This window comes from Panthera leo, chromosome D1, assembly GCF_018350215.1.
Source record: "Panthera leo isolate Ple1 chromosome D1, P.leo_Ple1_pat1.1, whole genome shotgun sequence".
Lineage (NCBI taxonomy): Eukaryota > Metazoa > Chordata > Mammalia > Carnivora > Felidae > Panthera > Panthera leo.
The window spans coordinates 87,978,131-87,991,170 of NC_056688.1; the positions used below are offsets into that span (position 1 = coordinate 87,978,131).

Sequence of the window (13,040 nt, forward strand, 5' to 3'; positions counted from 1 at the left end):
GGTGTTAGTAGTTTCATTATTTCTGTGTATGTTTTTAAAAGAGTCGTTCTTTTTGAAATAGTATAATTTTTTTTTTGGCATTCTATCACAGTCTAAATGTAAAGCTTTTATGTCTCAATTCAGACTATATTTTTTAAAGGAGGTGCCTTGTTATGAGGCAGAGAACTTTTTAAAAAGTCCCGTTAAGATCTGAGTCTTGGTACTAAGTGTTCTGTATAATATGTGAATACTTGTCCTACCTGCAGAAGACCTTTTGTTTGGTCAAATGCATATTTTAGCAGAGTTGCAAGGAAATGACTGTCACGTGTGTCACTGTAGCTTCTTGGTATAGTAAGACTCCACATATAAAGTACTTTTGTAAATGCACAGTATCAATCATCTCATGTGGATAATGAGACTTCTATTTTAGAGCTTTAAGGTAGAATGTCGTTGATGACCTTGGTTAGAGCAGTTCTATTTCTAGATCTTAATATCCCTACTGAATATGGAAGAGTTTTGCAATCACTGTATCTTGATATTAAAACAAATATCCTTTGAAACATTTTTTATCAGTTAGCTTCTACGGTTCTTTTGTCTCCTATATATGCAACTCTGTTATGTGGGAGACTTTTCCACTTATAGGAGGCATGAGAATGTGTTTATTTTCAGAAGGCCCAATAACTGAAGTGCTCTGTTGACAATTCATAAAATGTAGAAGCAGTTGAGTATTCAGCCTCCTGAGTGTCTTAGGAAATTTGTACTGTTCATTATATTTTCAGTAATATATCTAATTAGGGGATTGAGATACAGGTAAGCACTGAGTTCAAACCCTTCTTCATTTCATCTTTAAGTTCCTGGATCCTCATCCCACTTGAGTTCTTATTAAGCACTTTGGCTATAAATTATATTCAAAGAATCAGTATTGCCCTTAAGCTTATTCCTTCTGTAGAGTCAGTGGGGAGGGTAAACCATCAGGAAAATGAAAGTAAATTGTTAAGGCTTATCTCTATACCTTTTCCCATTCTGACTGACTTCTATAAAATACTGGAAAAGAATAGTGAATGTCTTAAATTACATAGATTAAATATTAAAATCTGATTTCTTACTGTCCTTGAGTGAAGTCTGCGTTAGTTGTGTATAGTATCCAGCAAAGCTCTGAAGTGCTACTTGTGAGAGGAGAGGAAAAACCTTAACAGAAAATCTCTCTGGTAGCCTTGTCTTCTCAAGAGTCTAGACTACCACCACCTTCTTTCAGTCAGGAGCTCATTGAATGTAGGCAGTGAAAAGACCACCTGATCTAGTAAATAGTAAAGGCAGTTCTTGGTGTATTCCTACTTGTACGTACTGCTTGAAGTACTGTCTTTATATTAGGGAGACACCGTGTTAAGCCAGTGAACTAAGGCTTTATTTGGCAAGTTTGGGTGTCCCTTTGCCAAGCATAATGGCAAGCACTAAGCATTCAGTGGTGACAAAATCACTGTGGTTCCTGCTTTCACTGAGCAGTCTGTTCAAAGATAATGATGTCGTGACACAAAAATGTAGCAAATGCTGTGATGGAGCAACAGAGTTGATGACAGCTATAAAGGCCATGACTGCAATAAATTATGACCTAGTCAAAATGATTGGGAAAGACTTTGTTGAAAGGGATAATTGAACTAAGACTTGAAGGATGAGGAGTAATTAGGTAGAGGAGTGGAGAAGAGAGCATATCCAAAGAAAGGCACACTCTTCCAGGACTGAGAAAGCTATCTGCTCAAGTAGGAGTATGTGTTTTAGTAGAGTTAGAGGCTGAAAAACAGGTAAAGAGTACTACAGGTGGCTTTACAGTTATGTTCCATGTTTTGTCTCTTAAGAACAGTTGGAAACTAAGGTTTCTAAGCTGTGTGTGTAGGGGGCCAGGAGTGGGGTAAAGGATAGTGGGTCACCTAACAAAATTGCCATTTAAAGAATACACAATGCAGTTTTGAGAACAATCTGTATGGGGCGAGAGATGTCTATTGGGAGTAGCCCGTGAGAGAAATGATTACAACATAAAGTGGAGGGCAGTAGTGAACGGATCTTACATATTTCCTGTCTCACTTAGTGCTCAGTATCCTTTCCTGGGTAATCCAGGCTTCAGTCGTGAGACTGATCTCTAACTACGTTCTTCCCTAGGCGATCCCATCTAATCCCAGGACTTTGAATACAATCAGTATTTTAGTTCCTCCTAAATATTCCTAGGTTCCCAATTACTCCAGTCTTGAGTGTTCCAAGTCAATCTCTTCATTAACCTGCATTCATCCATTTGCTCAGGGCAAATACTTTGGGTATACTTTCTTTTGTACCCTGTATCTAGTCCTTAACCAAATCCACATAGTTCTACCTTGAAAATACATCCTGAATCATCTAACACTTCTGACCACCACTATTATTAGCTTAGGACAAGTAACCGCAGTAGCTTATAATGGCTCTCTTTCTACTCATCATCCTGTAGTGATTTTTGTGGACAAGTCAGGTTTTGTCACTTCCTGGTTCCCCAAACTCCACTGGTTTTCCCATCATACCTAGAATTAAATCCTAAATTTTGGTCTATGTGCGTTCATTATTTGGCCTAATTGCCTACTGTTTTGTTCTTGCTCACTAGTCGATCTTCAAGCATGCAAAGGCTTTTCACTCAAATATTCTTAACGTTCATTCTTTCTAAATTCAGGTGTTTGCTCCAGTGTCATCAGCTCAGAGGCCTTCCATGTCCACCACTAAAACATACCCTTAGTTACTTTACTTATTGGACAGTTTTTTCTTAATAGCACTTAAAGCTTACCCAGAATTACGCAAACTTTATAAGTGAAAAACATTTTGGTCACTTTATCCCTTGTGTCTGGCATATTGACATTTGTTGAGCGAATATGAAAATGATGGGTGTTGGACTAAAAATGGGTAGTAGTGATGATTACACTGGAATTGGAAGTGTCTTGGTTTGAGGAAGGAGTTCAGCTTCAGACATTTTGAATCTGAGGTATTCAAGAAATGTCAAGCAAGCAGTTGGAATTTGTTTACTTGAAGTTCAAAAATCTGGCCCAAAGACAAACGTATAAGAATATACAGGTGGTTCTTGTAGTATAAAAATATATAGGTGGTGCTTGTAATATGCTTGGGCGGGTTCGCCTGGGAGCTGGGCGGGAGGAAGAAGTAATTTAACAAGAGCAGAGCCCCAGAGCTGATTTTCAGAAGAGCGCTATCATTTGATGTCCAGTTTAGGCCTAAAGGGAATTTACAAAGTACCCGCACCGGTGGGTAGAAATACTGAGTTTCCGACAGGTCTACAGGGTCCTTTCTTCAGGTGTGGAAGATCAAGTGAATAAAATAGATCTGCTGACCGAGTTTCCTCATTTTGTCACGTTAAAATGGGAAGTTATTTAAATAAAAGGGTAAAATTACGCACAGATCCCTGGAGTCGGTCGTCTCGTATAACTAGGATAAACACTAAGAGCCATGGACCCCCTTACCGTGTGCTGCCCCGGGCCTGTCTGGTAACCCGGGCTCGCCCCAGCACAGCGGCAAGCGCTTATTTTGTCCCTCGGAGCCAGGGCATCTTGATTCTGATACGAGAGGCAAATCGCACCCGTGCCACTTGGAGCAGAGACTAAATTCCAAAACCGCGCTGGCCACGTAGGCTGCAGCTCCGCCTCCCGGGCATCTGACGTCATCAAATGGAGACATGGTTGCCGAAAGTCCCCGCACGCACTCCGCACCGCGCCGATAGTGCGCTCGCGCACATGGAGCCTTTCAGTGCCTGAGCAGGATGCGCGTCGCGGAGTGAGGCCAGCGCTGAGAGCGCGCGGTCAGGCATCGCTAGGGGCAGCCCGCCGCTCCCTCTGGGCTTCTGGAGTAATTGGGTTTCCCCACGTGCTTCCGCTTGGCTGCTGGCTGGGATCCGCTGGGTTCGGGGTGCAGGTACCCAAGACGGGATGGCTGGGGATGGGTACCAAGGTCGGTGTCTGTGTCCTGCTTGGGACCAGAGGTGGCCGGCTCGAGGATGAGGGCTCTGTATCCTTGCCAATGCTCGGCCCGCGTCGACTGCCGGCCCACACGGGCGCTCGCTCCTAGATGACGGGCTCCTCTTCCCCGATTGGCGGCCACTCTCCGCGTGCTTCTCGAGCGCTCTCCGGGGTTGCGTGGCTCCATCTCCACCTTCTGGGGAACTCTAGTTGGGGGTCTGGGTGTGTGTGTGGGGGCGGGGGGGAGGTGACAACACTTTTGCTTTCCGCGGAGCTTGCCTACGGTTCCTGGTTTTGGCGCTAGGCATTAAACCGAGGCAGTCTGATTCCAGATCCTCCCATGCTTTCATTTGTTTGTCTAAGCTCATTCGTTTATACTGTTTTTTCAGGAATCACATTCAGGACTTGTTTCATTTGCTAATGCATCTAGAATGGTGACTGGCACATAGATACTGTGTTTACTTGTTAGACAAATAGACGAGTGAATGAGGAATAGTTCTCTTTCTTTTCCTTTCAAGGCCCTCTTCCTACGTTAAGCCTTCCATGGCAATTCCAGCCCACGGTAATCTCAGACCTTCATCAGACTATTGGCTGTACTATTACTTTTGCGTCTAGTTTTATCTGTCTTTAGACAAATTGTCCCTTATCTCTTTCTCTTGAATATTCTCTGCAAGGAGAATGAAAGCTCCTTGAAGTCAAGTTTTATCTGGTATTGTTTCTGGGGCTCCCACAGTAACTAGAGCAAAAAGCAGTCCCTACTAATTATTGATTGATTTGTGTGTGATCTCTATGTGGCCTCAACTCAACTGACAAGTTGGGCAGAGTGGGGAGCTGGAAAGAGCTTAGGCTTTGGAGTCGGGCAAATTTGAGTGTGAATCCTGTCATATTCCTTCCTTAAAATACTTGAATTCTTTATACTTGCTCCTTTCCTTATAAAAAAGGAGCCATTGATTGTAACATAATGTTTTATACTAAGAAAGCACTGCTAAAATCCATATTTGGATTGGAGGGTAGAAGGACAGTTAAGGCACACTTAAGGTTCAATTAATGAACTTTATATTTAGAATGCAGCAGGCTCTGTAGTTTCTAGGTAGGCTGTCATTCTTCCTTCAATGTTGTAGAAATATAATTGATATTCCTGATGTTTCTTTGGTGCATTTTTTGTGGTAATAATGCATTATTGTATTGTACGTAATCCCAACTTTAAGGTCTGTCTGTACAGGCTTCAGTACGGGTTTCTCTCCTTTGAGGAGACAGTTGGACACATTTCATCACAGTAATATTCATTGATTTCCTTTCTCTGATTTTATTAGTAATGCATATGAATAAAAAAAAAACTCTAAAAAAACAAAAGAACAAAATAAGAACCACCTGCAGTCTCACCATCCACAAAAATTACATTTTTGTGTTTTCTTTCAGGTTTTTTTTCCCTTCATGTTATGTACATGTGTTAAAAAGATGGTATCATGCTTTGTTCTGTGATGTCAGTCTTCTCATAAGCATCTTTATCCATATCCTTAGATAATTTCTGAAAGTGATTTTGAAGGAGCTTTTTTGAGAACTGCCTTATTCTCTCACAAATATACCATTATATATTTTAATCATTCTATTTTGTGGAGCATTGTTTCAAGTTTTTTAAAAAACTCCTTGATAGAAGTATGAAACACAGCTTCCCTTCTGACTTCCATGCTGAGGAAACATTTTCTTTGCCTCCCAAGCCTCAGTTTCCTAATTTTAAAAATGAGACTGACATGTTCCCTAGGGAGCAGTTTGAGAGTTAAGTAAAATGATACTTCCCAACGTGCCTTAGCATAGCTCCTGGTCCCCCAAGAGGCTGCCAGCTAATGTTCCTCACCCAGAATCTGGCGTTCATGTCCAGTTGTGTTTCCTTTCTCTCTCTTTCAGTGATAGTCTTTCACCATGCATCGGAAGAAAGTAGATAACCGAATCCGGATTCTCATTGAGAATGGAGTTGCTGAAAGGCAAAGGTCTTTGTTTGTTGTAGTCGGAGACCGAGGAAAGGACCAGGTAAGACCTCGTAAACACTTCCTGGCTGACTTCGTGTCTTGTCCCACAGTTAGCTTGTTACTGCTCCTCTGAGGTTTCAGCACATAATAACATTAAGGTCCCTTTGACTGCTTTTCTCTACATAAAATGCCTTGTGAGAACCTAGGGGTGGACTGAGCGCAAGGTTAAGAGTGTGTGACCGGGCTTCTAGTCCCTGCCTGGGCACTGCCCTCTCCTGGCCCTCTGTTTACTTTCCAGATCTGTCAAAATGAGGTCTGGCAGTCTCTGAGGTCTCTTTTGGCCATGAGATTCTGTGACTTTTTCCTTTGGCAGGTGGTCATACTCCATCACATGTTGTCCAAAGCAACTGTGAAGGCTCGGCCTTCAGTGCTGTGGTGTTATAAGAAAGAGCTGGGGTTTAGCAGGTAAGTTGAGCCTTTTGAGTGTCCCATACCATTTATAGTTGCTGCTCCTTAATTAAATGCCAGGAAATGATTATCTGACATAGTTTTTCAGGGATTGTTAGGGAGCTGCGACCTCTGAGGACTCTTCCAAATAGCGAAAATAATAGAGCTGATGTCCTTCTTTCATTCCTGACGATAAATTTCAAAGCCACCTTGCCTTTCCCAGGTCTTCTGGGGAACGGCACTGTGTAGTAGAAGCTTTGGCTTGAGACTAAGGTAATGAGGTCACCAAGGTTGGTTTCAAGCTCTGGTCTAGCCAAATAGGAGGTTTAGGTACTCTCGTTACCCTTCTTTTGAAGATGAGAATCTGTGGAAGGTGCCAGGGCAGCACAGTAGGATTCCCCCACAGACTCACCCCTGGCTCCGGGCCCATCCTCTTAACCTCTCTACTCTTTCCTTCACTTTTAAACGGAGGGCGCTGGCCCTGCGATAGCTCAGTTCCTTCTGGCTCTGAAGGTCTTGATGGGTGATCAGTGAGCCTGTCCTCTGCTCCCACCCCTTTAGCCTCTCTGGTTAACTGGCTCTCCTGGGGTGGGTGGGTGATTGCAGTCACCGGAAGAAAAGAATGCGACAGCTACAGAAGAAAATAAAGAATGGGACGTTGAACATAAAGCAAGATGACCCCTTTGAACTCTTCGTGGCAGCCACAAACATCCGCTACTGCTACTACAATGAAACCCACAAGATCCTGGGCAACACCTTTGGCATGTGCGTTCTCCAGGTGGGTGGCTTCCTCCAGCTTGGGACTGGCGTCAGAGAGCGGAGGGCTCCCCTCAAGAACAGGCGGACAGGAAGGAGAAAGATTGACCCATACAGCCTCCCCCAGGCAGTATCAGTGGAATAGTTGGCCACTTTCCAAAGCAAATTGGGTAACTCACCCCATGTAAAAATAAACTTTTCCACTTAAAGCGACGCTTAACCTAGAGATACCAAAACTGACACAGGTGCTCCATCATGGCTGGTTCTAACCGGCTAAGGATGAGAAAGAAAGTATTGTGAACTTAGAGGGACCCCAGATTCCCAGATCCTAACTGGAAGTAGCCGAAGACTTTGGTGAGCAGGGAGCAGTGGGGCCTGTTTTAACTGGCTGGGCGTAGTCCTTAAAACCCCCTCACTTTTCCTCCACAGAGAACTACCTGGTACATTTCTTCTCTGGTATTCTTGTCTTGCCAGAACAAACTTCACATTTTTTTTTGTTTCCAGCTCTGGCGGTCTCTGTTTTATCCTTTGATTCTTGGACACCTGTGACCCCCCAACCCCCCCCCACCCCGAAAGGAGAACACATTTAAGCCCCCGTCCCCAATTTTGGTGCGTGTTTATCATTTGCATGTAGTACCAGGATTACGTAGGTCATAAGTTGTACCTTATGAAAGGTAAGTTAAGAAATGAGGGGAAAGTGCTCGCCTTGGCAGCACATATGCTAGAGCTGGAATGACACAGAGAGGAGTAGCATGCTCCCTGTGCAAGGGTGACACACAGCTTCCTGAAGCATTGCATAGTTTTGGCATTCAGAGGGCACTTGTTAGGATGAGCACTGGGTGTTACATGTAAGTGAAGAATCTCTAAATTCTGCTCCTGAAACCAACCTTACACTCTATATTAACTAACTGGATTTTAATAAAATCTTGGAAAGAAAAAAAAAAGGCGGGGGGGGCGCCTGGGTGGCTCAGTCGGTTAAGCCACCGACTTCGGCTCAGGTCATGATCTTGCGGTCAGTGAGTTCAAGCCCCGCATCGGGCTCTGTGCTGACAGCTCAGAGCCTGGAGCCTGTTTCAGATTCTGTGTCTCCCTCTCTCTGACCCTCCCCTGTTCATGCTCTGTCTCTCTCTGTCTCAAAAATAAATAAACGTTAAAAAAATTAAAAAAAAAAAGGAATGAGGGGAAAAAAAATCACGAATTGGAAGTTTTTGGTTTATTTTTCTTACATTCCACTTGTTTGTCCCATACTGCTGGCTTGCATCCCACCTTGTAGACTAGAAAGGAGCATTTTGCTGCTTCTCACCTGGCCACTGGTTGGTAGTGAGTGCTCTTAGGCCACCACTGTTACCAGGTGCAGTGAAGATGGCTCCTTGAGGCAGCGGCTCCCCCATGTGGGGCAGTTTGAGTTTTGTCAGACAGGTTTTATGTAAACACATCCGAAAACGAACGTGAGGTATTTGTGAAATACAAGTGCAAATCACTGGAGAGGATTTCTTCCCAGATAGGATCTTGTGTGAGGCTATTAGACACACTTTTGTCATACAAAACCGGATACACCTCTTGCCCAGTGCTGGGCTCTCTTCTGTGCCCCTAAGTAAAGGGAGGTGTGTGGGCCCCTCCTGGTGAGTCGAGTGAGGGCTATGGTCTTGGGTTCGTGTTCGGAAGCCCTCCTTTTATTTAGTTAAACTTCCCCGGGGGTGCTCTTTGTGTGACTAGCCCTTTTTGAGGTCTCTTTCTTTCAGGATTTTGAAGCTTTAACTCCAAACTTACTGGCCAGAACTGTGGAAACAGTGGAAGGTGGTGGGCTGGTGGTCATCCTTCTACGGACCATGAATTCGCTCAAGCAGTTGTACACAATGACCATGGTGGGTATATGGTTTTTAACTGAGTTGTGGCGGTTCACATCAAGTGTGTTTTTGCTGTTGGCCACTTTCTTTTAGGAGTTCCTATGGAGGGGGCACCTGGGTGGCTCAGTTGGTCAAGCAGCCGACTCTTGATTTTGGCTCAGGTTATGATCTCACTGTGGGATCGAGCCCCATGTCAGACTCTGCACTGAGCATGGAGGCTGCTTGAGATTCTCTCTCTCTCCTCTCTCTGCTCCTCCCCTGCTTGTGTGTACTCTTTCCTCTTCTCTCAAAATAAGTAAGTAGACGTTAAAAAAAAAATTCCTGTTGAACAGCTTTAGTGAGCAGTCAGCACAAGGTTTGGGTTGGGAGTTCTTTGACTGTAAGTAATGAGAAGGTCACTGCAGAGAAAGTCAGTGACCTTGAGTGTGCCCAGGCATCTCTGAATTTCACATTTCCTTTCAGGTATTTGTAAATTCTATACCTGTGAGATTCATGTATGTGGCAGTTATTAGGTAGTTACATTTCTGGGATGGTATTCTGCAAAGAGCCACGCCAGTGCCCCCATTTTGGATTACCAAAAAGGGACCATGCACAGACTTGCCCACCAGTCCTCATGCTAATGGATAACGAAGGAACATTTGCTGATTCCACTCCCAGTTTGGCAAGAGATTTGACTGTGAGAGGGGTAGTTTCCACCCAAAGCTGAGGACATGGTTAGGAGTGGGAATATGTCTCTGTGGATTCACAACTAGTCTGCGACCCCATCAGTATTGCCATTTGCATGTTCCTTGTGACAGGTTTTAGTCACAGGCCTGTGGCCCTGCTCAGGAATGGCGTTAGAATTGGCCTCAGGGTTTCACAAGCTGCATTTATGCGGGGACATGGACTTTTCCACAGATCTTAGTAGCTGCTTCCCGTCACCGCTGCTCCTATAGCCCCTCTGGCTTCCTCAGGGGCCCTCAGACATGCTCAGTATGCTCTCATCTCATGGCCTGTGCACTTGCTGTTGCCATTGGGATATCTGCACAGCCCGCTTCTCACTGCATTCATGTCCCTGCTCACATACCCCCTCCTCTGTAGGACAGACTCTGTCTGTCACTCCTCGACCTGCTTGATTGTCCTTCACAGCATCTGCCAGCTACCTAAAGTTATATATTTATTTGTTTGTTGCCTGCCTCCCTGTGCTGGTCTGTAAACTTCATGAGGTTAGGGACTTAGTTTTCCTCACTGGTGCATTCCCTGATTCTGGAAGAGTGCCTGGTGTTTAGTAAGCACTCGTTAAATACTTGTGAATGAATGAATGACTTTTTGCCCACATCAGTTTGTTTGTCCTCCTTCCCCCTTTTCCCTGCTGCCTGCTTCTCACCTCAGAGGTACACCATGTAAGTAGCCACACCCCTGCCATTTGCTGTCACTGCACATTGTTTTTCATTTGGAGCATTTGCCAGATTTTTTTTTTTTTTTTTCTTCTTACTCGTTTCCCTCCGACCGTTAGACTGTAGGCTCCATGAGAACAGAGTTCCTGCTTTATTGAATACTGGTGTATACCCGGCATGTCTGGTTCACGATTGGTATGTGTGTTTTTTTGAATGAATGAACGAACACATTTTATGATGCTGGATAAAATGTGGAAAAAGTCAAAGCTGAGGTGAGAGGATGTTTGTTGTAATAAAAAACATTACCTTTAGCATTTGATGATCCATCCCAGTTCCAGCAAATAGCAGCTGGGCTGTTCAGCACAGCAGGTTCTGGAGGAGTGGGTTTCCAGCAGTAGCTCTGGCGCCTCCTTATCCCAGGCTTGCTTGATAAAGCTGCTTCACATTTGGACCGCGAGCCGCAGCGCTGTTGGGATGTCTGTGTTCACAGATGTTGTCTCTTTCAGGACGTGCATTCAAGATACAGGACGGAGGCCCATCAGGATGTGGTGGGACGGTTTAATGAGAGGTAGGTCTGAAGCACATTTCTCGGGTCCTTAATTGTGGGGAACCGCGGTTCAGAGAATATTTTTGTCTTGGACCCAGATGAAAGCCGTGCTTTTGTCTGAGGGAAGGTAGCACAGGGGTCCAAAATGGTGAGATTCCTGACAGCAGTGGTGGTGGCGAAGCCAACTGGAAGCAGTGAAAGTGAGTGGGGAGCTGGGGCCTGAACCAAGCCACTCTCCTCTCTGGCTTTTAGCTTACTCATCTGTCAGAGGGGTGATTTGTCTGGATCACTGTTTCCCAAAATGTGTTTCACAGAACACCAGTATTTTAAGAGGGACTTTATGTCAAAAGGGTTTCTGCCAGATACGTCTGGGAAACGCTGATACAGTTTTTCCTGTGTGAAGATTCACGGTAGCCTGTTGTAGTCTCCAAAAAGTGTTGCAACGGCAGGGATCTATTTAACGGATTGTTTCCCAGATTTATTTGACCATAGAGCCCTTTTTTAGGAAGCATCAGTTAGCAGCCTGTGAAACACCTGAAGAAGCTGTGGCCTGGATCAGTGGTCCTCATCTACAGCAGTCTTGCTCCCTGGGGACATTTGGCGATGCCTGGAAACCTTTTGGTTGTCATGACTTGGGGGGAGGGAGTTGGGGGGACGCTACTGGCATCTAGTGAGTAGAGGCCAGGGGTGCTGCTAAACAGCCTAAAATGTACAGAACAGTCCCACAACCAAGAATCATCTGGTCTGAAATATTGCTGGTGCTGAGGTTTAGAAATCCTGGCCTCGGTGAAGCTTGGGGCCTTTCCAGTTTGAATCCTCTCTGGTGTTTTCATTTAGTAGATGGAGTAGGCCAGTGGGGGCGGCCCTGTGCTGCTGGATAGAATGGAAGCCTGTGAAAGTAGCATGTGAGGTTCTCTTCTTGCACCTGTGGGAGAAGTTTGACTTCTCTAGCCAAACACATGTTTTCCTGCACATGGGAATGTCTGTGTTACATTTCTTGAGGCAGCTTTCTTCTCCCTTTTCTTTGTTTTTTCTTCCTTTGTGGCAGAAGGTAAATTTGTGACTGGTGATCATTTGTGGAGTGGGGTAGGAATTCCCCATTTAAGGATGGCCTGAGACAGCTCAGTCCTCAAAGGGTGAGCCTCAGAGGTCTGGGAAGGGCTCTATGACTCAGTTGTGCACAGTAGGAATGCTTGTAACCCGTCTCGAGAGAGAGAGTTCTGGGTTTTCTTGTTTGCTGTATAGAACGTGTTCAGGTGCCTTGTAGACGAGGCTCAGAGTCCTCTTACACTGCTCTCCAGCTGGGTTTTGGCTCTTTCTAGCTTTCTTAGAGACGTGTGGGCATCAAATCATTTTCCTCAAGAAAAGCCACACCTTTATCATGTATCGGCCCCTCCCCCCAACACCTCATTACGGTTTTGTTCCTCAGATTTATTCTCTCTCTGGCCTCTTGTAAGAAGTGTCTTGTCATCGATGACCAGCTCAGCATCCTGCCCATCTCCTCCCACGCTGCCAGCATTGAGGCCCTACCTCCCCAGACCCCGGTGAGTCAGCCAGGGGTCCAGGAATCTGGGTGAGGCCGTGTTTTTTGTGTGGACCCTCTCGTGGCAGTGGCAGACCTTCTCCTCTCCTCTCTGGTAGGATGAGAGTCTTGGTCCTTCTGATCTGGAGCTGAAGGAGTTGAAGGAGAGCTTGCAGGACACCCAGCCCGTGGGTGTGTTGGTGGATTGCTGCAAGACCCTAGACCAGGTGAGTGTGGTGTGCTGAACTTCCCTATTCCAGTATAGACAGGGCAGAGGTAAAATAGAACATGCAGAAAGCAGCGGAAGCCAAGTTAGGACAAGTGAGGATTTGGATCCTCCTTGGGGAAGGGACCTTTTCTCTTGCTTGAACCCCTGCAGCAACACCAGGGCTAGTCTCTGTCATCTGCCTTCATGGCAAGTCCAGAGATTATGTCCCCCTTCACCCCAGGTCATCAATTCCCTGAGTAGAGGGTCTGGGGGGAGATGGATGGAATTTAAAGAGGAACCCCCCAGTGCTTTTTCCAAGAGAGGGTGATGTATCTGTATTATTCCATTTCAGTTCAGTTTTGATGACATAAAGGTTTTGGCCTATGCCTTGCATAGAAGTGAGAGGAGAGCCTG

At 45.2% G+C, this 13,040-nt stretch overlaps 1 protein-coding gene and 1 non-coding gene across 3 annotated transcripts in view; both read left to right on the plus strand.

Annotated features, from left to right (window-relative positions):
- Positions 1–13,040, plus strand: part of NAT10 (N-acetyltransferase 10) — a 39,721-nt gene continuing 26,681 nt past the window's right edge. The window contains exons 1-8 of one of the 2 annotated variants that reach the window (XM_042906979.1): positions 1–3,912; positions 5,862–5,984; positions 6,297–6,388; positions 6,977–7,148; positions 8,869–8,991; positions 10,856–10,917; positions 12,326–12,440; positions 12,538–12,645. In XM_042906979.1, the coding sequence (XP_042762913.1) occupies positions 5,877–5,984; positions 6,297–6,388; positions 6,977–7,148; positions 8,869–8,991; positions 10,856–10,917; positions 12,326–12,440; positions 12,538–12,645 (780 nt within the window). In that variant the 5' untranslated portion in view covers positions 1–3,912; positions 5,862–5,876. Of the gene's footprint in view, positions 3,949–5,861; positions 5,985–6,296; positions 6,389–6,976; positions 7,149–8,868; positions 8,992–10,855; positions 10,918–12,325; positions 12,441–12,537; positions 12,646–13,040 lie in introns of both variants that reach the window. The other variant, XM_042906980.1, reaches the window with a different exon arrangement.
- Positions 7,824–7,930, plus strand: LOC122201487. Its single transcript, XR_006194198.1, has one exon. It is a non-coding gene; the product is annotated as a U6 spliceosomal RNA (small nuclear RNA).